Raw genomic sequence first — 25,685 nt, 5'->3', positions numbered from 1 at the left:
AGTGTTTAAGAAGGAAGTAATAATATATGGTAATGTACGTCTATAAACTGTTCTATCAATCTTTTATAGCACCTATAATATAGGTATATATATAAATGTGTCTAAGCTAATGCAACAATTAATCCTTCAACAATATATCCAACGATGGAATTCATGAATAAATTCCAACCCAAGAAGTAACAAAGCTTGGGACTGAAGACACTCCAAATAAACAAATGATACCTCAGGATATAGCAAGAGGCTAGTAGACAACATCCGACGATACAATTAAAAAACAAGATTGGCAACTTATTTGAAGCAAATATTATCCATTTACTATTCTTGTTTGTAATAGAGGTGCTATTGTATAAGGTTGGCCATGTGATTATGGTCCAATATATCGATGGAGCAAAATTTGATATCGTCATAAACAATCCAACTTGATAAATATTATAATTCTCTGATATTCCATGATATGCGTTGGAAATGTCTATTGTTGCAATCGAATTCGTCCCACCAAATTGAAAAAATGTGAAATTTTGTAAGATTAAGGATATAAGTGGGATCAAACTCAATTCAATACTATTTGCAATGTCGTTGTCGCTGGTGTCCTTTACTAAGTTTAATAATTTTGGCCATATGTGGTTGATGATCTCAAATATTAAGAATTGAGATATTTTTGTTGAAGATGTTTCAAAAATTAAAAGTAGTTTAATATATTTAACAATATCGGGAATTAACAAACTATCCTTATTATTTTTCCCAATGAAAATCTTGGAATATATTATTCTTCCTATTATTGTAGTTACAATTGCTTTCAAGAAAAGGTTAGCCATGGGGATCAATGAATCTTGGAAAGTTGTTGCAGTGGGTCCAATCAATATAGAGCAAGCTTCGTATGTGGAAGCATAAAACCAATCTGGAACATTTTCATTATTAACAATGGCCCAATTAACCTTATATATGAAGCATAAAACACTTAGGAAAAATGTAATAGTAAATTTGAAAAAGTTTGACGTGGAATCTTTTTGAAATCCTATGATAAGAATTGTCAACAGGTTTAAATACCATTGAATATTTGTATGTGATTTTAAAACATTTGATAATACATGATCGTAAATATATTTTTGTCCACTATTACTCCATCCACGAAGGATCCTGGCACAACCGAAGATTATGAGATGATACAAGATAGTTTTCAATGGTGAAAATCCATTTTGAAGTGTTAAAGTGGATACTAAAGAAACGGTAATAAATCCTGTTGTGATCCACCACCAAATTTGATGTTCTTCCTCTACAAAACTACTGGAAAAAGTGGAAACACCTAACATGATAGATATTACGGTGATTGGTATCAATTGAAATATATTTTTCTTTGAATAATCTTTCCATATTAATAATGATGTGAATAATGTTGATATGACTAAAATGGAGTAACCAATAATTAATAGGTTATAATTGTAATTAGTAGCTGTCTTGGTCAATTCGTTTTGAATATTTTTCATTTCATTTTGCAAAATTTCTTGATTTACATCTAAATCTGAATCAAAATTATATTCATACTCGTTTGCTGATTTCTTTGACAATTGTAGTAATTGATTATAATTTTCTTTAATCTTTGTTGAAATAATTTGAGGGTCTAACATTTGTAAAAATTCAGGAATTATAACACCAACGCTATTCTTAGGAATGGGTAAGCCAAACAAAGTGGCTAGAGTTGGAACAAGATCAACCTGTTGAATAGAATTCAAATACTGGAAATTGTTTTGTCCTTCCTCATTCAAATTTGGTAAAAGAGGTACCTCGAAGTTCATTTGTTCCTGTGGTGTAGAATATTTAGCTAATTTTTCAGATAAGAAAACCATACCTGCAGATGTTTCACCTGCAGATGAACCACCATGGTTTCCAACTTCATTCATCCCATGATCACCCATAACTACCATCAAAGTATTATCATCATACTCGTTCGAGTACTGTGTGCTTTCATAGATCATCTTAATAATCTCGTCCATTTCCAAATGTTTATGCTTCATAAATTTCGAAGAAGCCCCATCTTTATGTCCAATATGATCCAACCCCAAATAATGTAAAATCAAAACATCTGCATCATTAGCAGCTAATTGTTCAGGAAGATGTCTAGTAACATTCTTATCCACAATTTCAAAATCAGAAACAAAGAATGAATTGGTTCCTTCAAATTCACTAAACCAATGATGAGGAAACAATTTCAACCATGTATCGTCACCAAAAAATTTCAAATTCTTGCCTTGCATATAGAATTGTTTTATCAATGAATCTTGATCCTCCAACGTCGAAGAGATATCATCTTCGGCGACGTTTAAGATTGCGTCAAGGAAATTAGGAGTGGATCCCGTAGTGATACCTTTCAAGCGTGGTAAAGTTACTGTAGGTGGGTTTGAATATGCAGTAAATCCCCATGCAGTTCCTTTGTTTAATTGAGAATGGACGAAATGGAAATGTGATTTTTGAGAATCAAAAAGGAAATCTGATCTAAGGGCATCTATCACTATGAGGACAAGTTTATTGAAAGTGGGACGGGTTTGTGATTGTAGAGTTGCATTTATTTGGAATTGAGAATCACCTTTTATGACTGTCTTTTGAGGGAAAAATCCTGTTGCAAAGAGGAATAACGCTAGGGTTTGTAGGGTTAACAGTAGTGTCAACCTTTTAAGCATTTGTAATGATTATTAATTCCTCGAACAAGGTTCTTTTTCTCTATGGAAATGATTGTAATAGGGTTGTTTGTGCTTGTCCTTTTGTATATTTATTTATCATTGTACATATCTAAAACTGTCACTATTACTATATAATGTCAGCGCTTCGCATATCTTGAAGAAAGTATATATGGATTGAATCTTGGTATAAATTACATAACATTAACGTTCTATGCATAATAGAGTCAAAGGATAATGCTTACAAGGCCCTGAAATATTTTGTGTGACATTAGGAAACTGTTCTGTGTGCGGTAGTTAACAATACAAAGAAAAATGAGTGTGGAAACAATAAATATTGATAATATGGGAAGTGATTCTGATTTGGATTCTGATTTAGAACTAATTGGACCATCCTCATCATCCACATATATGCAACCTAAAGTTAGAGTGAAAAACGAAGAAAACTTGGGAAGGAATGAAGTTGAATCTGAGATTAGGAATGATAATGATTATGATGAAGCTAATGATCAAGATTTTGAACAATTACAACCACGTTTATCTGTAGATATAGTAGAAAGGATTGCAAAGAATGATCCAGAATATATGGATACAGATGACTCAGCATATATAGCGACAGCATTTGCTACTGAACTATTTATAAAGACTTTGACTATGGAATCAATGATAAATGCAAACTTCCATCGTATGCCAGTGACGAGGCAGGAAATTGAGCAACAACCAGAGACGGAAAGTGATGGAGATGAAGCACTTGAAGAAAATCAAATTGTTAGATTAACTTATAATGATTTTGCCACTACTGTGAAATCCAAGGAATCCTTCCATTTTCTTGGTGATTTGATACCAATGACTAAAAATTTGAAAGATTTGGTACAAGAAAATAAAGTAAGATATACGACGGCATTGCCTCAATCACAAATACTGGGTAGTCAGGGGTAGAAATACATAGATGTATATATATATATATTTGAATCAATTTGTTATTCTTTTAAACTATTTACATAAAAAATTGTATATTTAACTAAACAGAAAGACTAATCTTTCTGAAGTGAACGAACAAACGAACCGGCCAAACTAAAGAAACAAAAAGGACAAAAAAATTAAGAATAGTAAATATATATGTGCATGTGTAATGTATTTTCCCTATTCCTACCAGATTCTTTCGTCATCATCCTTGGAAGCAGGTATCAGATCTTCTGATGTTTCAACCTGAGGCCTCTCATTGTTTATAGGTTGTTTAATCTTTGTTGATTTGATCAAAACACTACCATCATCATAATAGGTTTTGAATTTTTTAATAGTTCCTTTACCTTCATCGGTTGAGTCAAAAGATTGAATAAATTCAGCTCTTCCAACGACTTTCTTCCCCTTATCATCATTCATTCCATGATCATTATAAGAATCTAACATCAAACCTTCTGGTGTAAGGGAGGAAGAAGATATTGGTGAACTTTTTTTTTGTTCTTGAAGTCTTTTCTCTTGAACTAATTTACTCATTTGTAATCTCCAATCTAAGAAATCACCAAACTCCGTGAAATATAACCCCAATTTATGATCCTTATCACCCATAACGATCTCTTTAGTCAAATAAGGATCTTTACCCTGTCCCATAGCGTTCAAAGGAATATCATCAGGCTTAATAGATGCAGGGAACAAACATTGCCATTGGCCAAACCTATTCCATACAGACAATCCGTCTACATTCTTACAATGTTCATATTGTGACAACGTAGGGACAGCTCCATTCTTTCTTTGGAAGTTAAGCAGATTACCGGGGTTCAATAGTCCTGAGAGGTCTTGTGATACAGTTTGCCAGACGCTATTTAATGAATCAGTCAATGGGACACGACCTTCCTCTTCTTGTAGGTGACCTTGTTGATTTCTGGGGTGGAGGACTTTGTCTGCTGATGCCCCACCTAGGTTCCAGAACATGTCCCAGAAGGGGTTGTTTACGTCTTCTCGAGTATCTTTATCTATTTGAGATACCCATCTTTGAGTGGTAGTATTGTCGATTTTGGTGTCCTTGTTGTATAATCCCATAGCAAGAGGTGTGAGTGAGTGTGAGTGTGTTTGTGTTTGTGTTTGTGTGTACCGTTCTCTATCTGTTGTAAGTTTAAAGGGAACATATGAGGTAACTTGATATAAATCCTGTAACTGACGCTTTTTAAGTACGTAGATGGTAACGTCAAATGAAATGGCATTATTCTTATAAAAGACTGGACCTTCCCCTTCCCCTTCACTAGCGACGCTATCACATTTCACAATTTACATTTCCTTGCGATCCGTAAGGAAAAGATAGACATAAATGTATGTATGTATATATGAATGTATGTTACATATATCCTTCACAAGCAGACTTCTCTCTTCTTAGCGTCTGAATAATATTCTGCATATATGTCTTGTTTCTCCTGTATGAACTTATGTCGTCTACTACGTTTAATAAGCAAAGAGATGAGTTATCAATTGTATTATTGTTCAATGAACAAACAAACAAAGCAGTTCTTCTTTATGTAGGGAAATGGCGGTCAACCAATCCATATTTTCGAAATAGAAGGACAACACATGTATATATTTCATATTTGTCTTGTCTTGTATCCTTATACATCTCTCCACTCTATTTGAAGAGAACGAACGATTGTCACCTCCTCTTTGTCATATATATATATATATATATACTACTAGCATCATGCTTGATTTACAGGTAGTGATGCGTAAGATAAGATCTATCCATATAAAAAACAGGGCTCGACAGGAAACAGAGACGATCCCCTGAAGCAGAAACAAATTGAAATCACTTGACTTGATCTAGTGTGATCTGCGACTCTCGAAGAGGCATGGACTATTTGTTCTTCACTGGTTAATTCGATTGTTTGTTTGTTATTCTGTTTGATCCTTTATGCATATTAATCTATTTATCTACCCTCAGGATGCCCCACGGATGGCCCGAAAATTTTTTCCTCAAAAAAATGTAATTTTGGAAAAAAAACTGCAAAACACTAAGAGCTCATCGCAAATGAGTTAGTTAGTTAGTTAAGTAATGCCTCTCTGGCTAATCCAATAACGATAGCAGATAGAATAAATGACCATTCCATTACCACTCCCCGTCCTTCACCATTTTTTATAACAGTGTAGCGTACTGACCTAGAAACTTCGTGCAATCGTACCACACCAGACCAATGAGCACAACAACAACAACAACAACACCGATGATGAAGAGGAATAACCCGGATTATGAAATCCCTCCACCTGATCAAGAAGAAGAATTATTAGCTAAATTAGTCTTTGGTGATACTTCAGATTTCCAATCTAGTCTAGCTAACTTCAACTTGGATTTCTTGAATGAAGATGATGTCGCTATATTTAACGGTGATGAAGAAACCGGGAATGGAAGCGATGATGATCAGAACGAGGCGGGAGAAGAACAAGAGAATATGGATCATGTTAACGATGATCAATTGTTCTTCGTTGATGAAGGTCACTCTAGTAACAATGAGGATGATGATGCGATGGATATCGACGAAGAATCAGATTTCGAAAGTAGTGAAGAAGAGGATTCCGATTCCGATTTCGAAGACGGAAACGCATGGGTAGATTCAGATGATGAAAATTTGAATATTTCCATAATGACTACAAACAAGACTAAAAAATTAAGAACTTCATATCAAGAAACTTCAATTAATGGTAAAAATTATGTTCGTCGTTTAAGAGCTCAATTTGAAAAAATATATCCAAGACCAAAATGGGTCGATGATATATCAGATGAAGAAGACAACGCAGATTCATCAGAGGAGGAAAATAATGATATAGAAGAAGCAATCGATGGTGATGTCCATGCACTTTCCAAGATCTTACAAACTACCTACAATTACAAAGATACTTCAATCTCAAAATTATTACCTCCAAAGACTCTAGATATATTACGTCTAAAAGATGCAAATATATCACATCCATCTCATTCAGCAATCCAATCCCTATCATTCCATCCAACAAAACCATTATTATTAACAGGTGGGTATGATAAAACATTAAGAATTTATCACATCGACGGTAAACATAATCACCTAGTGACAAGTTTACACTTAAAAGGAACACCAATACAAACTTGTACATTTTACATGACACCATCTCATTCAGAACAAAAAATATTCACAGGTGGTAGAAGACGTTACATGCATTCATGGGATCTTTCCTCATCATCATCCGCTTCTTCTTCCTCCTCCTCAATGATGATGGCTAAAGTGGAAAAATTCTCAAGATTATATGGTCATGAAGAAACTCAACGATCATTCGAAAAATTCAAATTAGGTCATTATTATAATTTTAGTACGAAGGAAACGCACGGTATAATCCTTTTACAAGGTAATAATGGATGGATTAATATAACCCATGCCACTACGGGACTTTGGTTGACCGGTTGTAAAATTGAAGGTATATTGGTTGATTTCTGTATTGATTATAAACCATTATCAGGTAACAAGTTCCAAACTATATTGATTGCTACTAACACATATGGTGAAGTTTGGGAATTTATATTAAATAAAAATGGTGAAATATTGCGTAGATGGAAAGATGAAGGTGGTGTTGGGATTACAACAATTCAAGTAGGTGGTGGTACTAATTCAAATAATTTCTTTTCAACAACAAAAAATGGTAATAATAACAAGATTCAAAGTAATAAATGGTTAGCTATAGGCAGTGAGAGTGGGTTTGTAAACATATATGATAGAAAGAAAAATAACACAATCACAACTCCAGTAGCGTCATTAGATCAATTGACTACTTCTATCTCTTCATTGACTTTCTCACCAGATGGCCAAATGTTGTGTATGGCTTCAAGAGCTGTTAAAGATGCCCTAAGATTAATTCATCTTCCAAGTTGTACTGTTTTCGCAAATTGGCCAACAAGTGGTACGCCGCTGGGTAAAGTTACAAGTGTAACATTTTCTCCTAGTGGTGAAATGTTAGCAGTAGGTAATGAACAAGGTAAAGTAAGACTTTGGAGATTAAATCATTATTGATCAAAACTCCAAAGATCCATGGCAATAAGTGCATATTTATACGTATATATGTGGAATAAATAACCAAAAGTAATTATTATTAATTAAAAAAGTTAAAAACGCCCACTTAACATAGAAATTCACTTCATTGAACTGGACTGTTGTCACGTTCTAGGCTATTTGGCCTTTTCCGTGGCGCGTTTCTCGAAGGTGACCAACGAAGTGAACGAGTGAAAATTTTCCATGGCATCGCTTTCTGAATGGGTTCGATGAGTTTCAGCGAATACCATATATATATATAGAGACATTAGAAATAGGTAAAATTTTGAATCTAGAAGTTATCTTGATGCTCTATTTATAGAAGAGAAAGAAAAGAAAACATAACAACTAGACTCCCTAGGAACCTAGATCAGTAAGAAAGAAGAGAATATTATATCCCATCACAATAATATCTCATCACATAACATTACATCACATAATATCTCATCACATAACATTACATCACATAACATCGCATCAGATCCTCACCGAAAGGATCATCACATCACCGAAAGGAACATACTCATCGATAGACATACTCATCGATAAACATACTACTCATACTACTCACCGATAGACAGTAATACACATCCATAGGATTGATAATTATCTGCTATTCATCGAGCTTAGTGTACGTATATTTTAAGAGCTACAAGATATAAGTTTTGATACTGGTAATAATTATCTGCCGGTATAGATCTAACTATTGAGCTTATATTGGATACAGAGATAATAGAATAGTAGATATTGCATTCGTTATCTTCAAATTTCTCAAAAGTAGAAATATCAAAGATAAGACACACCAGATTCCTAACTCATTATCAAGGTAATCAAGATAATAAGGACACAACTTCACCCAAACTGGTCATAACAGACGTAAAAGATTTCATATCATAGACGTCTATAATTTTTTATAAAGGATCAAGGTGCAGGGTAAGTTGAGTTATACTCGGCTGTTAAATAAGAGTGCGGTTTATATATTATCGTGAGGTAATATATCACAAAATCGTGACAACTGTTCAATTAGATAGAATATTGAATGTGACGTTCCGGGCAAGTTACAAACGATTGACAAAAAAAATAAGCTCGCACTCAGGATCGAACTAAGGACCAACAGATTTGCAATCTGCTGCGCTACCACTGCGCCATACGAGCTTAGATTTTTAAGATTTTTGTTTGAAGTTGCCTTCCTTAACTGATAGATTTATGCGTTCACCTTATTCATATTCCCCAGCTTGAATATGTATAGAATACGAAGGTATAATCTCAGTCGATCAATCGGTATTTTGATTAAACATATTAATTTGGATACAAAAAAAAAAATTTACAGCACAGTTATACCGGTTTGGAATATCATACTAAACATTTACTCCTTATCATTTTCAAGAATGGCCAATTATGTGGAGGACATTGAAAACCCCTATGAGCTTACCAACACAACTAAGCATGGGAATGGTAATTCTGACTTCAGCTCGATAGTTGAACATAATGTCAGAAAGACGAGCAACACAATTATCTCCTCAGGTAATTTATCTTCAAACAACACACAAGTTACGGACAATTCAGTCTCGAAGACACGTCCCGGTGACATTTTAACTGAATTCAAGTTCGATGGTGAACCAGCATCTATCTTTAGATTGTTAGAGTTCGTTGATGACTTAAAGTTGAAATTACAACTAGGAGGGATACGGCAGGATGCTGATAAGATTTCTGTCTTGATAAATAATTGCATTGGAGATGCAAGATTTTGGTTACAAAATGTCTTTAAAGTAGACATGGGTGATGATTTCGAGAAGGTCCTGAAGGAATTCATGGATCATTATCGGAACCAAATCAATGCTCATCGGTTGTTGGATGAGCTATTGTCCCTAAGAGACAATGGAGACTTGAATGCGTACAGTAATGATTTTGCTAAGAAGGCAAGATATTTACCGGATGGTTGGATGAATGATGAGGCTTTGGCTGCTTTGTATTTAAGAGGTGTCAACCCTGTAATATATAGGGCTATGCTACATCATGGTACGAAGAATGTCACTTTGAGAGAAATGATGAATAGAGTAAAGGAATTTGCCGCAAACACATCTTTTGAAGAACCTGTAATAACATCTGAGATGAACGCTTCTTCACCATTATTACCATTGGGGCCAAGGGATCAGTTTCTTCATAAACGCACAGTGGCAGATCTGGAACATACTCACTACTATGAATCTAAACGTGCCAGAAATGAATCAGTTTCATATCGAGAGCAAGGACCCATTTTGACCCACAAAGAGAAACGCAGGGTTGCAATTGATTTAAATTTATGTTTTGTTTGTCTCCAAAATGGTCATAGTGCCAGAGATTGTCCTCAGAAAAGGGTAGGTAACTAATCTGGTGGTGGTGGTGGTGCTTGCGTAATATGTATTTCTCCAGGTGAAGGCCTGGTGAACTTCCAGCCGGCCACGTAGCTTGGAACAAAGTTACGGATTGCTAATGTACAGTAATTGGGTCTTGAATTCAGGCTTTGACAGTCATTTCAACATACAAAAGAATATATAGAACTTTGCTATCTCACGATCTCTCATAAAAGTTTCCCGATGCATAATATATATATATATATATAAGCTTAGTTCTTGAATGACCCTATTCTCCCTGCTTGAGTAAACTTTATACTTTTTGGTTACTAATGGTCGTAAAAAAAGAAAAGCTTCAATTCTTTTAATTAATTTACATGAATCAGGTTACTTTGTGGCATTTTGAATGACCTCTATGTTTAAAGTTGAGCAGCACTTTTCTCTATACAAAACATTATAAAGAGGAGATAAGAGTCTTTATGTCATTCTTCCTCCAGGAGTCTTGCCACGAAAACATTACTACAAGAATTCTATTTTCGGGAAGAAATACAATCACTTTTGATTTTAAAATAATACACGTATATGCTGATATAAAACTTCTTATAAGGTAAAGTAATATATATTAAAGCGTCAAAGACTCATATCATCGATGGTAACATCACCATTGTTGATTTTTGTTGGAGAAAAATTTGAATTTTTATCCCGTATTGGAGTCTCATATTCATCTTTAGGTGGTTCCACTCTTGTTGACGGTTTCCTCTTAATATTGTTGCCGTTTATATGACCTCTATTTGCTCTCGGATGATGTTTTGGCTCCACGGAACCCAAAGAAGTTGGAGTAGATGCAAGAGACGAAATCTCTTCAACAGATGAACATGATCGCGTCAAATCATTAGCTGGGTATATATGTGCCATATTCGATGCTGGGATAGTTGAGTTAGGTTCTAATTTCAACATTAAATCTCTTAATTCTTTATTTAGTGAAATCTTTCTTTGTTCGTTTTCTTGTTTTATTGATAGTCTATGTTTTATCTTTTCAATTTGTTCTTCTAATGTTTTTAATTCAAAGCTTTCCTGTGATAATATTGTTTCTTCAGTAGGGTAGTATTGTTTATTTTGTGATTGAGATTGCTGTGGTTTCAGTAATTCATCTTTCGGAGCAGCATTGTGGCTGTTAGAATCATTTACAGTTTCTGAATGGGTAGCAGCTTCTAAGCGATCTTTCAATTGATTCTTGTAGATTATATCAGTCAACAATTCTATCTTTCTTAATAACTTTTCATTGCGATCTGATTCAGCTATTTCTTCATCATCATCATCATCATTACGAACATTTTTTTCCAAAGGGTCTTCTTCTTGTGACGGAGGAGGAAGATGTGGTGTAGTCAAAATATTCTTGTCATTCCTATCTAGTTTGAATTGTGCAGTTAAGGATTGAATTTCATCGTTTAAAGATTGAATTTTCAAAAGATCTTGTTCATGCAATCTTGTATACTTAATCAATTTTGTCTTCAAAGAGCTTGATAATATAGTCCATTTATCAATTTCATCATTTTTCCTATTCAATTCCATTTTCAAATCTTTATTTTGTTTAATTAACTCATCGAATCTTCTTGATGATAATTTAACTTCTTCAGGCAATAAAATATCGTCTTGGTAAGATTTGGGTTCTATTATTCTATTAGCATCTGATCGTCCTAAACCAATTCCTCCCCGAGAACGAGGTGGATATATATCGGAATAATGTCTACGGTCCCCATAAAGACCTTGATGATCTGGATTATATCGTACATTATTGTCGTTATTAATGTTATGTGTGAAGGAAGTATACCTTTTGGGACTTGGTGAGATTGGCATAGATAAAAAAGAAATTGTATAGAGATGTCTTGTTGATATTTCGATACGTTTTGCAGTGGTATATGATGGTTCAATTGACTTGAATCTGTTGTTTTGTGGTTCTTTTCTCGTTATGATTGATCAATTCAGCTTCAGATAAAGTCAAAAAATGTTTCAAAACAAAAACAATACGCGTCACAAAACATCGTCAACTTCTTTCTTCTTTGTCATAACAATACACAATTGAAAGAAAGTACAGGGAAAGAAACGACACAAACTTATTTCTTTTTTCTTACAACAAGGATATACATATACGAGATGGTGATTTCAAAGGACATATACATCAATAAGGGTTGAACTAACCAGAATTATAAGTTGAATATAATTGTATTGTCTGCATTATGGGCTTCCCTTTGACCTGGTTCAGTCACAACGATAATGAAGAGAATGAATTTGATCCTCTAACGAAATCACAAAGCTCAATGCTAAGCCAAGATAATGGTCAAGAAAGTAATATTGAGAAAGACACTAATCTAGATGATGATGCTGATTCTCGTAAACAAATGTCAGTTCGATCTAATGATAGCGCATTAAGTTATCATAGAACTCAATCTGTCGTTGGTCTCCAATCACCTTCAAAAATAGAATTCCTGGTAATTTCATTTTGCCAGAAACTTTAATGGGTAAAATTAAGAATACCAAGCCTTCTTCAAAATCATCAATGAAGTCTATTGGGGTTACTATTAATAATTCAACAGACACTCGTCCCGTTGCAGCAGAGATGAGTGATGATAAAGATGTAGGGGAAATAGCAAATGATGCTGACAGTGTCATCAAAGGTGATGATGATGAAGAGAGTAAAATAACCCCAGTTAAGAACAATTCCATTTGTGACGTTGTTGGAAAAAAAGATACTAAAACTCAAAATTCTGTCGATTTTAATGGGGACCAAACAAATATGGTTAATTTGACAAAAAAGTATACAAAGGATGATTCTGGTGTTATTACTGCCACTGACATGATTGTAACAAGCGAAAATGTCTTACCAGGAGGAATCTTTGATGACAGCAACATTAAAAGATTTCAAAATGAAGATTTGGTTAAAGAACAGGAAAAAACACTGGAACTAAGTAAACATTTAAAAAAGGAAGAAGAGTCAAACCAAAATTTACATCAACAATTAATTGAAAAGGAAAAGGAACTGAATGACTTCAAAAGTAAATTTTTATTGTGTCAGGAAACTTACACTAGTCAAATGAGTAAGTTAAGTGAAGAACTTGAAAATACTAAAAAAGTATTTGAAAATAAAGAAGCGTTATTTGGTGAAAGAATTCAAGAAACAGTCCATGAATTAGAATGTCAATTAGCTAAAAGATATGAAACAAAATTCAAGAACCAAATTATTGAATATAAATCAAAATTAGAAGAGGAAAAAAAGGGATATGTAACTTCTTGTCAAAGGGCAATAACTGGGTATAATAATATTGAATCGTTTGTGAAGAATTTAAAATTATTTGAATATGATATTGGTCCTATTATAGTTAAATGCTTTTCAGAAAAAGAAACTGATTTAAGTCTTAGATTCTCCCAGAAATATGAAGTTGGTGGATTTTATACAGCGGATGTGGATGATCAATTACATAAATTTGAAAAAGAGATAGATGATTACAAAGAAAAGATAGTTGATCTTCAAAAAAAGTATGATCAACGTTTAAATTCAGAAGAAATTAAAAATTCAGAGCTTGAAAAGTTAGAGGGACTTAATAAAAAATATAAAGACAGCATTGAAGAAAGAAATGGTAAATTATCTGAATTACAAACAGATTTATCTAGAAATGAAAAAAAACTAGAAGAATTGAGGGCACAAAATTTCAATCTACTTAATGACAAACAATCATTAATTGATGACTTGAAAAAATTAAAAGACACACAAGCAGATATCATTAGTAATACATTTTTGGAGTTAAGAAAGCAACTCAATGAATCCACAGAGAATGTCAAAACGTTGAATGGAAAATATGTTGACAAGATAAATGAGTTGAACATTGCTAATGATATGTTAGGGAAAGAAAGAAAGGAAAAAATGGAGAAGATAGAGTATAGCAACTTACAAGCCTCGCAGATTGAATTTTTGGAAGAAAAAATAAATATTATAGTGGGCGATTTAAGGGAAGCTTTAACGTTTAACATCGTCCGATCTACACGTCCTGATGTTACGAAGGAATTGTATAATTTATTAATGGTAGATAAGATTGATGATTTGAATTTGACACAATTGCAAAACATTATTAAAAATATGATTTTATTATTTGAGATTCCATTTGATCAGTTTATGGGTAAAGTACCATTTTTGGTTATTAGCTTAAAATATGAAAAGGCATTGTTAGCCTTTTTCGCCAACAGAGTCTTTTATCATCTTTATAATCAACGGATTGATTTTAAAGAATTATCAAAAGAGGCATATCTTCAATTTATGAAGAGTAAATCAATGAATAACATTAATCATCCCTTACAGCCAATTCTAGAAGAATTGTATCGAGTTGTAGTCACCAAGATTTGAAAAACATACTTATGTATTAGTGTCTATCTATGTACTTCTAATATAAAAACCGAAATATTATAAAACTCAATGATGTCTAGCTGCTTTTTTTTGAAGTGTATTAAAATGACTCAAAATTATAGACAAAAGAATAGTAACCTGTCTCATTTGAAGGACGATTAGAAAGAAAAAAATCCCTGTATTCCTCTAGCTCGTCTTTAATCGTCTTTTTCAGAAGGTCAATAATTGCAATTTCACCATCTTCACGAGAAACAGTAACATGTTCCATTCTATTATTCTTTTCAACCCCAATCATCCTCTAACATACATGAAAACTCGTTCTTAGGTGTTTTAATGGGCAGAAAGAATTATTAAGTAGTTAGAACAAACAAAGGATGTGAAATTAACATTAATAAAGGAAATACAAAAATGTTCCGCATTAACAACTGAGCTAAGATGCAAATGATATTTGCATCTCGGGCCTGAACTCCGTCCGGCTGAGGAAAGCTTAACAAAGTACCCAGATGGGACATGAAGTTGCAGAAAGTTGAGCAAGCAGCCAGGCCTCCATCATGGCTCCATGGGGCACTTATCGATACAATCATTTTCCTTATGGGATGTTATATATGTGCCCTTAGCAACTACTTCAGCACACACATTGTGTGCAATGGCAAGGACTGTCTTGTTGTGTGGTGTTCGTTGTATTTAAACCGAAGAAGACTTTTCAAAGAATATTCTAACCTTACGTACGTAGTTAAAGCTATATCTTGTGACACACACCAGCAACAATAACAGTAAAAAGAACTGAACTTACCTTATTTTGCTAAGCTCGTGAATGAAAGAACCATTATTACTTCTGGGAACTCCTCTCGGCGGTTTATTAGTTTCAACCACTTTCGTTCGTAACGGGAAGGCAACATTGACTGTGAACATCGCTGCGATCATTATATCATGGTTATTACATCACATATTGTCGCAAACAATTGAGCAACAATGTCCGTCAGGATTCCTTAAGAGAACGAAATCAGATGAAGAAGATCTTGTTTGGGACACTCACAACGTTTTTCATACTACACATTTAATGCTTTATTTAGTGGATTAATAGCTGCATACACTTTGTACGTGCTTGAACAGGAGCATATTTTTACAAGAATGCTTGTCTATTTGAAACCGTTTATGGCTAAATGTATCAAACAAATAACATCTATCAGAAATTACTTAAAAAATACACATTTATTTACAGTTGTACCACCTCCATTCTAAAGGCTTAACGTACTCATCCTAATCATAAGTTATATAACAGCCCTTTTTTTGTTCGAACTTGTACGTGCTTTTAACATTGCAAATACTTAGCGACAGACAATTTCCTCCAACTTATATTTGATTAGATCTCTACACTATTTGGTTAACAACATCTAGAAGTGGGCACTTCATATTGGTTTGATTCCAATTATTTTTTCTATTAATTATTATATTAACTCATGTCGTATATGTAACACAATGTGATGAAATATACTAATAAATTTTATGAGCATACAAACGAGAAATATACCTCCCATATGCTTTTAACATAATTATATATATATATATTTATTCATTTAACTCACAAGAACGAGAGAGCGCCAGAATGTCTCCAGAGGGACTTGTCTAAAATAAATACCAACACCAACACTATGATACTGTCTTTACACTTCGATTATCAACTTGAAGACCAAATCTATGAATAACATTAATGATCCCCTGCCAGCAATTCCTTGAAGAAATGTATGGATAGTGTTGCAGACAGTCAGTATAAAAAACATAAGGGTAATCTAAAGAACTGTGTTCCGTTAAAGTCTATTAAGACAACTCACAATTTTGAAGGTGCCTTAACTCATAGACAACTTGTGAAAAGTATCTTCTGTCACAACAGCAACTCTGACAAGTTATATTTTGTTTTCTGTCACTTTTCGAAGACTATCTAACTTTATGGGCGTCACTACTATATATATATATATATATATATGTGCGCGGTTATAACAATGGACATAACAACAACCCTATTTCAAACTATAAAGGAGTATTGTAGATATATATTAGTAGTAAGTAAGTACATTTGAAAATCACTTTACATAAAGAAACTGACTAAGGTGAAACAATAGTCTTCAATTTCATAACAACAACTGACATATATGACGTCGAGTTTCTAGTTCTAAACTCTACATACTTGATAGTAAAATTCAGAACAACCTTAACTCAACTTTAGACTATGACGCAGACATTGAATAGAAGACCATCTATGATACTAGATGACTTTGAAGAGAGTGGGATCCTAATCCAGGAACTGAAAAGACATACTCAACTCTCGTTACCAGCTATACATGAATGGAAACAAGAACAACAACAAGCAGCCGCTGAACATAATTATAAAGCACCTCAACCTCGTTCCATTGACGATATGGATATGATAAGTTTGAACACTAGTTTCGATAAACAAATGTTATTGGGGTCCCCTATGTATTTGGATCCGTTAGAGCAAGCAAATAAATTCATCTTGCAAGGCTCAAATTCTAAGAAAACAATTTTGGACCGACTCCTTCCCCCGCAGCAAAGTCAAAAGCATCCTCATCATCATTATGAAAGTGATGTACCAACAGATGCATCCAATTTCCATTTGGATACCGTTGGTGAGTCAAATAATCCATTACAATCTTTAATTGAATTAAGATCGAAATACATCCTTTCATCACAACAAGATGCTAAATCTAATATTTCAAATGATTTGCCAAACTGGTTACTGTATCCAAAACCATTACCCAAATTTTGGAGGTACGAATACGATCCTTCATTTCAAAGTTCTTACATTTCAAACAGCAACTACAGCAATAATAATAATACAACTACCCAATCTACTGTACCAGCGTTCTTAAGTCATGGGAAAAAAATCAACTATTCTGGTGAAAGGTTTGATTTGGATCTATATAAACAAGAATTATCACGTCATAGGAAGTCCCATCATTTGGATAATGATAAAAATAATAAGAATAATGAAGTCATACAATATAATCCAATTAATATACCAACATTTGAAGAATTTAGAAATGATTTCAAATTCGTCATAGAGACTATTCAATCACATAAATTGAAAGAAATTGCCAAAAAAAGATTACAATATTTACTAGATAAATTTGAATTATTTCAATATTTGAATTCAAAAGCTGAAATCTTAGAAAATAAAAATGTTCCCTATAGAGATTTTTATAATTGTAGGAAAATTGATAGAGATCTTTTATTAAGTGGATGTTTCACTCAAAGACAATTAAGTGAATTTATATGGGAAAAAATTAATTTGGAACCAAATAGAATTGTATATTTCAATGAAGGGACAAATGAAAAATTATCATTGAAAGAATTATTTGAAACAACGTGTGATGAAACTGGCAACGAGACTAGTGACCCAATGTCCATTGGGTTGAAAGTGATTGATGATGAATTCTTAGAATGGTATAATGATTTTTATTTGCCGGAATTCCATTTAATACCAGATTCCATTAACTTGACCAAATTGCCATGTAAACAGAAAAGATTTTATTATTTAACAAAGACTTTCTTAAATTTCGATAATTTCATTGAAGGTGAATATTTCGCTGAATTGTTGATTAGATATGTAGTGAATCCATTGGAAAAATCTAAATATCAATTGATTCAAATGTCAATTGATTTTCAATTTTATCCTGTAGATAGTGATAGTTGGTGGACCAAATTCTCCCGTTGGTTAATTAAATGGAAGTTAATCTCTTATAATATTAGATGGAATGTTCAAATTTCTAGAATATATACTACTTTATTCCAACAGAAACGACTTCAAAATTTCCAAGAATTTTTAGATATGGTTTTTGATCCAGTATTAACTTCTATTAATGATGAGAATTGGGAACTCCAATATTTTCTCACTAACGTTTGTTCAATCGAATTAGTTGTCAAACAAAAAGATTCTTATATTTGGAAGGAATTCACAGATTTGCATTGTTCTCCTAAAGATTGGACCGCGTCTGGTGATAATCCTACAATTGCTCATTATATGTATTACATTTTTGAAAAAATATCCAAATTGAATAATAAGAGAATATCCAAGAGACAGAATACATTTACATTAAGAAGTTATTGTTCTCCTTCCCCAAACAGAACTTCGCAATTTGGTGAAACTGTTTCATATAATGATCAAATAGAATCGTTAGTAGCAAATTTGCTCCTCTGTAATGGTGGTCTCCTCAACGGTGAGTCACTTTGGGATTCATCAATTATGCTTCCTTATATTTTTTATTTATTCCAAATACCAATAATAACAGCACCTTTATCATCCGTTTCCTTATCGACTTCTATGTTGCAAAGTTTTAAATCTAACTCTGGTAGAACAGAAACCAAATCATCACCATTAGAATATGATCCATCAGTAACTGAAACTGTCGTTCCATCTTCTTCTTCAACATCATCATTTGTACGTAGTTCAAGAGATATAACATTAGGAGAACAAACAAATTATACACAAAATCCATTTATGAATATGTTCAAAATGGGATTCAAATTATCAATATCATCCAATTCAGTCCTTTATAATTCATCATATACTTCTGAACCCATCATTGAAGAATTTAGTGTTGCCGCTAGTATTTATCTTTTGAATGCAGCAGATCTATGTGAACTCGCAAGAACAAGTGTCATTTGTAGTGGATATGATGGATATTATAAACAACATTGGTCTGGAATAAATGTCAATAAGACAAATGATTCATTCGGTAAAGATACTATTGGAATGGTGGACGAATGGTTTGATAATGAATCAGATACAAGAATTAAACATAATGTACCAACGATAAGAAGACAATATAGAAAGAATACATGGGATCAAGAATGGCATTTCATTAAAAACGAATTACATTAAACATTTAACGATAAAAGACATAATGATATGATTTGCATTTATATATGTATATATACTTTAAGGAACATCATAAATTATACATATTTACATGCGAATGATGGCAAGTAGCTTCTTACTGTTTTATTTTTGCCAACTTGGTTGAATATCTCTTACATATTTGGCATATTCTTTTAATCTCGTAACATCTTTAAATTTCTTATCAGAATTATCAGGATCTCCATAATAGAATAAATTAAATATACTATCCTTTTGATCAATCAATGAAGCAGTAGAATCCAAATTCAAAGAGAGTGAAAACACCCCAACACTTCTTTGGAAATACCATTTATTCACGACATTATCCTTCCTACTTCTCCAAACGACTTCATTAGGATATTTTTGGAAAATTATATTGAAAATAATATCAGAGATACCCAATGATCCCTTCATCTTGGGCATAACGGCAAACTTATCCAAATAAATGAAAGGTTTCTCTTTGGATCCCTCATATGTTAAGATTGCAATCCCTTCATAATCACCGAGTACAATAATTGAAGCAATTTTACCATTTATTCTTCTCAAATAATCCTCCAAATCAAGTTTACGACGGAACGATGCGTTTATGATTCTTTCCAATTTAAGTAAATCTAATTTTAAATCCGGTGCTAAATTGGGGATCGACCTTCCTGTGGATTTAATATGGAACTCAAGTGGTAATCCAGTGGTATTATATTGGGTCAAAGTTGGATAATCGAAAATCCTTGTGTGAATTCCCTTCTTGAAGACGGTAGTGACATAGACAGGATCTTGTTCTGTGAGATTAGTTGGGTGGAAATGTAAATCAGGATGTGAATATTGATTATGACGAGTATTTTTGAATCTTGGCAACGATGATGAAATCAATGATCTATCAGTTAATACATTATACACTAAAGGATTTTTATTATCTGATGATAATGCTGCAGTGGAAACTTTAGTTATTAATCCTGTAGCGGTCGTGGAAAGGTTCGATAATACTGCATCCATTAATTGTAAATTTTGTAAATGTTCATTTAATTGCCCTTCCATACTAACAATTTGTTCTTCTTTGGCATAAAGTTCCATTCTATGTAGTAAATCACTTGATTCTGGCTCCCTCTTTGCCAAATATTTCAATTCTTTCTTAAGATCTAAGGCTAGTTTTTCATATTCTTGTGATAAATTTATAAAGACGTGTGCATTCTCATTTCTCTCTATAGATGGGATACCACCAATTTGATTTAATATGAAAAATTTATCAATATGAGTAGTTACATTTTGACATAAATGATCAAGAAACTTTACTACATTTGGTGCCATATATTCAGATGCAGTTTCCTCATTATAAATGTATGGTTTAATAATGGGGACCATATCTACAATTGTCCCATCGAACAATTGGGATTCTGATGACAAGACAGAATGGAAAAGACCAGTTCTTGATTTAGAAAGACCTTCTTTGAAGTGTAAAGGATGCAATTCAGCATCAGTTAATAATTTATCTAATATCTCTGAATGCTGTGTAACTAATTTTGCAGTAGTAGGAGGTACAATACAAATAGGTCTCAATCCCAACATTCTTAATCTTTTTATAGAATTGGATAATTTTGACAAAGTTTGTGTGGGGAATGCATGCAAATGACGGATAAATAAAAGACAATGGTTTATAGTTTCTTGTTCATTTGTGTATTTGGTCAAATAGTCTTTAGCTTCACGTTTTGTTGTAGTAGTATTAAGGACTGATAGAATCAAATTCTTCGAGGATGCATTTTGTTGTTCGTATCTTAGACCATTTGAAAAGATGTGTTTCCACATAACTTGGGCACATATATGGTGATTATATTAAGGCGTAAATCCAATTGATATATGTACTGAATTATTGAAGGAAGAATTGCTTTTCGAGGACTTGCGTATTAATTGTTTGTAGTTTATAGTCATCGATGATTGCTTTACGATTTTTTTCATTATGGAATTTTTCATGAAGAATTGAAAAATATATATAGCAAACATAAAAGAGATAATGATAATGACAATGACGATAATTTACTGAAAGTGACAATGAGAAAAGATAATACGCTGTCTCGAGGTAATATTTCCATGATAATATCGAATGTCATTGCCTAAACATCTACAAGAAACCTTCTCTCCAGAAGAAATTCAATTCATTGTTGAGAATGAACCCATAAAGATTTTCCCACGTATAACCACACGTCAAAGGATAAACCATCGAGATCATAATAATAATAATAAAGGACATAATGACACTTCAAGACGAAATTGGAAATTAATCACTACAAAGGATTTTCCTCTGAATAATATGGTTGCTATGCAAACGACAACTGTCACTTTATGGATAGCGTTACTATTAAAACAACAATCAAAATGTAGTATAATAGCACCAGACTGGTTAACTATAAGGTCATTAGATCAAAGTATTCAATATGAGAAGAAGCATGAGGATAGGTTTAGTAAACTACCGTGGAATTGGCTAGTTTTGGCACAATTATTGTTTGGTAAGGCCCCAGATGATTTCCATGATCCAGTTCACGAATTAAGGAACAGAATACAAGATTTAAGAGAAATACGACAATTGAAAGTCTTAAAGGGTTTGAAGTATTTGAATGAATCACATTTACAATTGGATAATTTAAGTGTATTGGAGATTAATGAATTAAGACCATTTATTATCGATATTATGGATAAACTAAGAGAATTACACAGTGCAGCTCACGGAGAATCCAATGCCAATGAGGCAGATGATGAAGAAGATTTTAATTTCAGTTGAAAGCAATAAAAGAAAAAAAAAGTAACGCTAGCGATACATACATATTTATATATATATATTGGATTTATTCTATAATCTTTTTAAATTTTCTAAAAATTAAAATTCATTTTGAAATTACTACCACCGCCGAATGGGAAGCCATTTCTAGCTCTGTTATGACCACCAGCTCCTCTAAACATCTTATTAAAATTATCCCCACCACCATTGAAAGGAGGATGTCTCATTTGATTATGATTACCCGATCTATTCAAATCATATTCTTTCCTTTATTTTCATCGCTTAATACTTCATAAGCTTCGTTAATGGCGGACATTTTTTCTTGATTTTTCTTTTGTTCCTTTTCAGATAATTGACCTTGCTTATCTGGATGGAATTTCTTAGTTAAACTTAAGTAAGTTTTCCTGATATCTTTTGCAGCTGCATCTTTAGATAATCCCATGATTTTATAATAGTCTTTATCTGTGGCAATAGCTTGTCCTTGCTGTTGTTGTTGTTGCTGTTGCTGCTGATGCTGTTGGTAGAAATTCCATTGTTGTTGTTGTTGTTGCCTTTGTTGTTGTTGTTGATTGAAATGCTGTTGATATTTTGCTTGTTTTAATTTTTCATTCAGACGGTTAACATGATCAAATTGTTTCTTAACGTACTCATTTGAAGAGTTCATTAATTTTTCATCATGGAAGAATTTGAACAATATTTCGATGAGTTCGTTAGATGGCTTTTTATTTTGTCTTAGTATGGAGTTTATCATGTACATAGTTACTTGTGGGTATGAATTCCATGAATTTTTCAAAAACTCAATTGATAATCCGTTGCCATTCTTTGATAAAATTTCTTTGTATTCTTTGAATTGTATTTCTGTGAGTGACTCTTTCAATGCCTTTTTACAAAATGAAGCAGTTTTACTCTTCTTTTTAGATGATGATGAAGTTGTCGTTGACGACTGACATAATATGGAGTCTATATATTTGATAAAGTCAGTTGTTTCATAATGATCGGGTATCGTAATTGGTGGTATTGAAAGTTGTGATGACGGTTGTAAGGAATTTGGAATTTCTTGTTTGAATAATTTATTTAATGTCTCGATAATGAATTGTTCAATTTGAATATAATTATTTTGGAATTCTTTCTTTGGTTCAGTAGTCCATTTGATACATGGCTTCTTATCGTTGAAATAAAAATCCTCAATTTTATTCCAGTTAATTAAATCAGAAGATAATGTAGAATATACTTGCGGATCTAATATCTGTGATTTCTTTGGATTTATTTTGGATATTCTGTTGTAAAACAAAGTCAAATCTCTACATAATTTATTATCCATATCAATGGAGAGACATTTTCTCAAATGAGTCGGTTCAGAATTTAAAATAAATAATTGAATTATGGAACTATAATAATGTATGGATAGTTTTTGGCTCATATTCAATTGTTTTGCATTTTTTTGTAATAATATTTCATAGTTCTTCAAAATTTGAAGTGCAATTGATACATTGTCTATGTCATAAGATAGTTTCCTTAATAAAACCTGAGTGTATGCCAGAATAAGCTCGAAATCATACGGTGATATTTCTAGCATTGAAGCTAACGTATTGATAAAGGATTCTTCGTCATATATATTTCTATCTTGGTACAGGGTCGTATTAAGGGTCTTGAAATTTTCAAAGTTGTCCTTATCATCTTCGGATAATAGTTGATCATTATGATGCAGACGATCCCATGCACCATATTGAATGTATAGAGTATTTAGTCTTTTCGAAGCCAATGTGGTATATGAATCTTGGTAGGTAGATATCGTCTTTTCAGTTATCTTTTCGAAATTTTGTATAGCCTTTTGATCATGGCCTACAGATAATTGGATAATGCCTGAATTATAATGTAATTTGTTTATCAATGCCAGTAGTTCTTGATGGTTAGTCTTATCCTCATCATCAATATCTAGACAGTGTGTAATTTCTGATATCAATTGATCATATTGAGATAATGATTTGGTGTCTAATTTCAAGTCTTTAATTTGCTCTTTGAAATATTCCGGATTACATGACGTTTCTGAAAGAGCTAAAGATATTGTTGAAAATATCATCAGTATGCTATATAATCCAAAATAGTATAATACCGCCATCATACATGGAATTTTAATTAGCCTTTTTTTTGTGACGGTAGCGGCGAATACTAATTGGCTTTAAAAGTATCAAACGTTCAATCTTGTATCGAAATAGTCTATCTTATCTCATATGTTTTATTATACATATAATAATCCTCTATGTATGTACAGTGGTGGTTACATAATAATATTTCAATATTTCAAAAAAAAAAAGTGACAACTCATTGTTTAAAATATGCTAGCGCCGCCTAAAACAGATGTCCTTTATAGAAGAAGTCTTTCCACCTAAAATTGAAATACTTAGACAGTATCCAATGTATGTCTTTAATGTATGTCTTTAATGGATTGAGAGGGGGACTAGGGAAACATGTCAAGATTATGGAAACTTCCTTTAAATAGGCTTTTTAAAGCTGCTCTTTTATAAAATCAATATCAAAATTTTATTAAATTATCTATTCTAGAGACATTAATTATTTTGTTATAGCCAACTATATACTAGCTTTTTTGGCAGAGCATTTTCTTCTTCAAAGACATTTTTGTCTACGGGTAGACTCTAATAATTAACTATTCTACTTGTTACTTCTTCCTTAGGCATTTTTATGCATGTCTCAACACATATATATTCGAGACAGTTGTTATTGACCGCTGACTTATTTTCCCTATACGACAGCAATAGGTAATGTTTCATGTTCCTATTGATATACTTCAAGTAAGACAACCTACTACTTTGTTCAAACGCCGATTGCACGCAGTTACATAGGCTTATATTCAAGGTTTTATGGCTATGATGGAAAGACTAAGCGGCCTCATGCTTTTTTGGGGGCAATTGTAGTGTTTGAAATTCGCTTTGCTGATGGTAGTACCTACTTTATGGAGGTTGTCTACGGATGGTAAGCATTCTATAGCGCTTTTGGTGGGATAGTTACTGGTTCAATCGAACAACTTTAGATTCAAGCGGTTGTCCAAGGTGTCAATATAGACCTTCTTCTATTTCCATGAAGTAAGATGAAACAAGTACTTTTGATTTATTTAAGGGTATTTCAATGAATGAGCCTAGAGTGCACTGATAAAAATGTACATATATGTCGATTTGCTAAAAGGACATTGATTTACTGACACACAATAATGTCGTAACGTACGTTCAGTAGATATGCCGAGACGACAAGGAAAAAGAAATTGTCACGATGAGATATCATCGAGAAATCAAATATATATATATACGTCATGTACAGTACTCTTTGGCAAATGCTAAAAGAGGACGACTGGTTATACCTTGAAAAAGTGTTAGTAACATTGCCACACATATTTCTCCCAATCTAACTGATCCAAAGGACAGCTATGACTTATTTCCACAAATTATGTTCTAGTACGTATTTATGCCATAGTTTCAAATTGACATTGTCTGAACATGAAGTCTGATAGTCTATTGTTCTAACTGTATTCCATAGCAGAGCAATCTTGCAATACA

General features: G+C 32.8%; 11 protein-coding genes and 1 non-coding gene across 12 annotated transcripts; 6 read left to right on the top strand and 6 right to left on the bottom strand.

The window, feature by feature from the left end:
• Nucleotides 1–101: 101 nt before the first annotated feature.
• LAS21 (mannose-ethanolamine phosphotransferase LAS21) lies at nucleotides 102–2,675 on the bottom strand (the record flags this gene model as incomplete). The annotated part of the gene is made up of 1 exon (XM_003980184.1): nucleotides 102–2,675. One exon carries the CDS (start codon nucleotides 2,673–2,675, stop codon nucleotides 102–104), a length of 2,574 nt encoding a protein of 857 aa, XP_003980233.1.
• A 312-nt stretch (nucleotides 2,676–2,987) lies between these two features.
• On the top strand, nucleotides 2,988–3,611 carry DLS1 (Dls1p; the record flags this gene model as incomplete). Its single annotated transcript, XM_003980183.1, has 1 exon — nucleotides 2,988–3,611. One exon carries the CDS (start codon nucleotides 2,988–2,990, stop codon nucleotides 3,609–3,611), a length of 624 nt encoding a protein of 207 aa, XP_003980232.1.
• A 210-nt stretch (nucleotides 3,612–3,821) lies between these two features.
• On the bottom strand, nucleotides 3,822–4,712 carry MPM1 (Mpm1p; the record flags this gene model as incomplete). Its single annotated transcript, XM_003980182.1, has 1 exon — nucleotides 3,822–4,712. The coding sequence occupies one exon, from the start codon at nucleotides 4,710–4,712 to the stop codon at nucleotides 3,822–3,824; it is 891 nt and encodes a 296-aa protein (XP_003980231.1).
• A 1,136-nt stretch (nucleotides 4,713–5,848) lies between these two features.
• Nucleotides 5,849–7,690, top strand: UTP18 (Utp18p; the record flags this gene model as incomplete). Its single annotated transcript, XM_003980181.1, has 1 exon — nucleotides 5,849–7,690. The coding sequence occupies one exon, from the start codon at nucleotides 5,849–5,851 to the stop codon at nucleotides 7,688–7,690; it is 1,842 nt and encodes a 613-aa protein (XP_003980230.1).
• A 1,101-nt stretch (nucleotides 7,691–8,791) lies between these two features.
• NDAI0Gtrna3C lies at nucleotides 8,792–8,863 on the bottom strand. Its single transcript has one exon. It is a non-coding gene; the product is annotated as a tRNA-Cys (tRNA).
• Nucleotides 8,864–8,949: 86 nt separating this feature from the next.
• Nucleotides 8,950–10,077, top strand: NDAI0G05700 (uncharacterized protein; the record flags this gene model as incomplete). The annotated part of the gene is made up of 1 exon (XM_003980180.1): nucleotides 8,950–10,077. One exon carries the CDS (start codon nucleotides 8,950–8,952, stop codon nucleotides 10,075–10,077), a length of 1,128 nt encoding a protein of 375 aa, XP_003980229.1.
• A 594-nt stretch (nucleotides 10,078–10,671) lies between these two features.
• NDAI0G05690 (uncharacterized protein) lies at nucleotides 10,672–11,898 on the bottom strand (the record flags this gene model as incomplete). Its single annotated transcript, XM_003980179.1, has 1 exon — nucleotides 10,672–11,898. One exon carries the CDS (start codon nucleotides 11,896–11,898, stop codon nucleotides 10,672–10,674), a length of 1,227 nt encoding a protein of 408 aa, XP_003980228.1.
• A 658-nt stretch (nucleotides 11,899–12,556) lies between these two features.
• On the top strand, nucleotides 12,557–14,437 carry NDAI0G05680 (uncharacterized protein; the record flags this gene model as incomplete). The annotated part of the gene is made up of 1 exon (XM_003980178.1): nucleotides 12,557–14,437. The coding sequence occupies one exon, from the start codon at nucleotides 12,557–12,559 to the stop codon at nucleotides 14,435–14,437; it is 1,881 nt and encodes a 626-aa protein (XP_003980227.1).
• Nucleotides 14,438–16,664: 2,227 nt separating this feature from the next.
• Nucleotides 16,665–19,337, top strand: NDAI0G05670 (metallo-dependent hydrolase superfamily protein; the record flags this gene model as incomplete). Its single annotated transcript, XM_003980177.1, has 1 exon — nucleotides 16,665–19,337. One exon carries the CDS (start codon nucleotides 16,665–16,667, stop codon nucleotides 19,335–19,337), a length of 2,673 nt encoding a protein of 890 aa, XP_003980226.1.
• A 120-nt stretch (nucleotides 19,338–19,457) lies between these two features.
• On the bottom strand, nucleotides 19,458–21,149 carry ARG2 (acetyl-CoA:L-glutamate N-acetyltransferase; the record flags this gene model as incomplete). The annotated part of the gene is made up of 1 exon (XM_003980176.1): nucleotides 19,458–21,149. One exon carries the CDS (start codon nucleotides 21,147–21,149, stop codon nucleotides 19,458–19,460), a length of 1,692 nt encoding a protein of 563 aa, XP_003980225.1.
• A 295-nt stretch (nucleotides 21,150–21,444) lies between these two features.
• On the top strand, nucleotides 21,445–22,119 carry PSF2 (DNA replication protein PSF2; the record flags this gene model as incomplete). The annotated part of the gene is made up of 1 exon (XM_003980175.1): nucleotides 21,445–22,119. The coding sequence occupies one exon, from the start codon at nucleotides 21,445–21,447 to the stop codon at nucleotides 22,117–22,119; it is 675 nt and encodes a 224-aa protein (XP_003980224.1).
• Nucleotides 22,120–22,366: 247 nt separating this feature from the next.
• On the bottom strand, nucleotides 22,367–24,238 carry JEM1 (Jem1p; the record flags this gene model as incomplete). Its single annotated transcript, XM_003980174.1, has 1 exon — nucleotides 22,367–24,238. One exon carries the CDS (start codon nucleotides 24,236–24,238, stop codon nucleotides 22,367–22,369), a length of 1,872 nt encoding a protein of 623 aa, XP_003980223.1.
• Nucleotides 24,239–25,685: the final 1,447 nt, after the last annotated feature.

This window comes from Naumovozyma dairenensis, chromosome 7, assembly GCF_000227115.2.
Source record: "Naumovozyma dairenensis CBS 421 chromosome 7, complete genome".
Taxonomy (NCBI): domain Eukaryota; kingdom Fungi; phylum Ascomycota; class Saccharomycetes; order Saccharomycetales; family Saccharomycetaceae; genus Naumovozyma; species Naumovozyma dairenensis.
The sequence above is the reverse complement of the archived record's forward strand: the minus strand, read 5'-3'. Positions and strand labels throughout refer to the sequence as shown.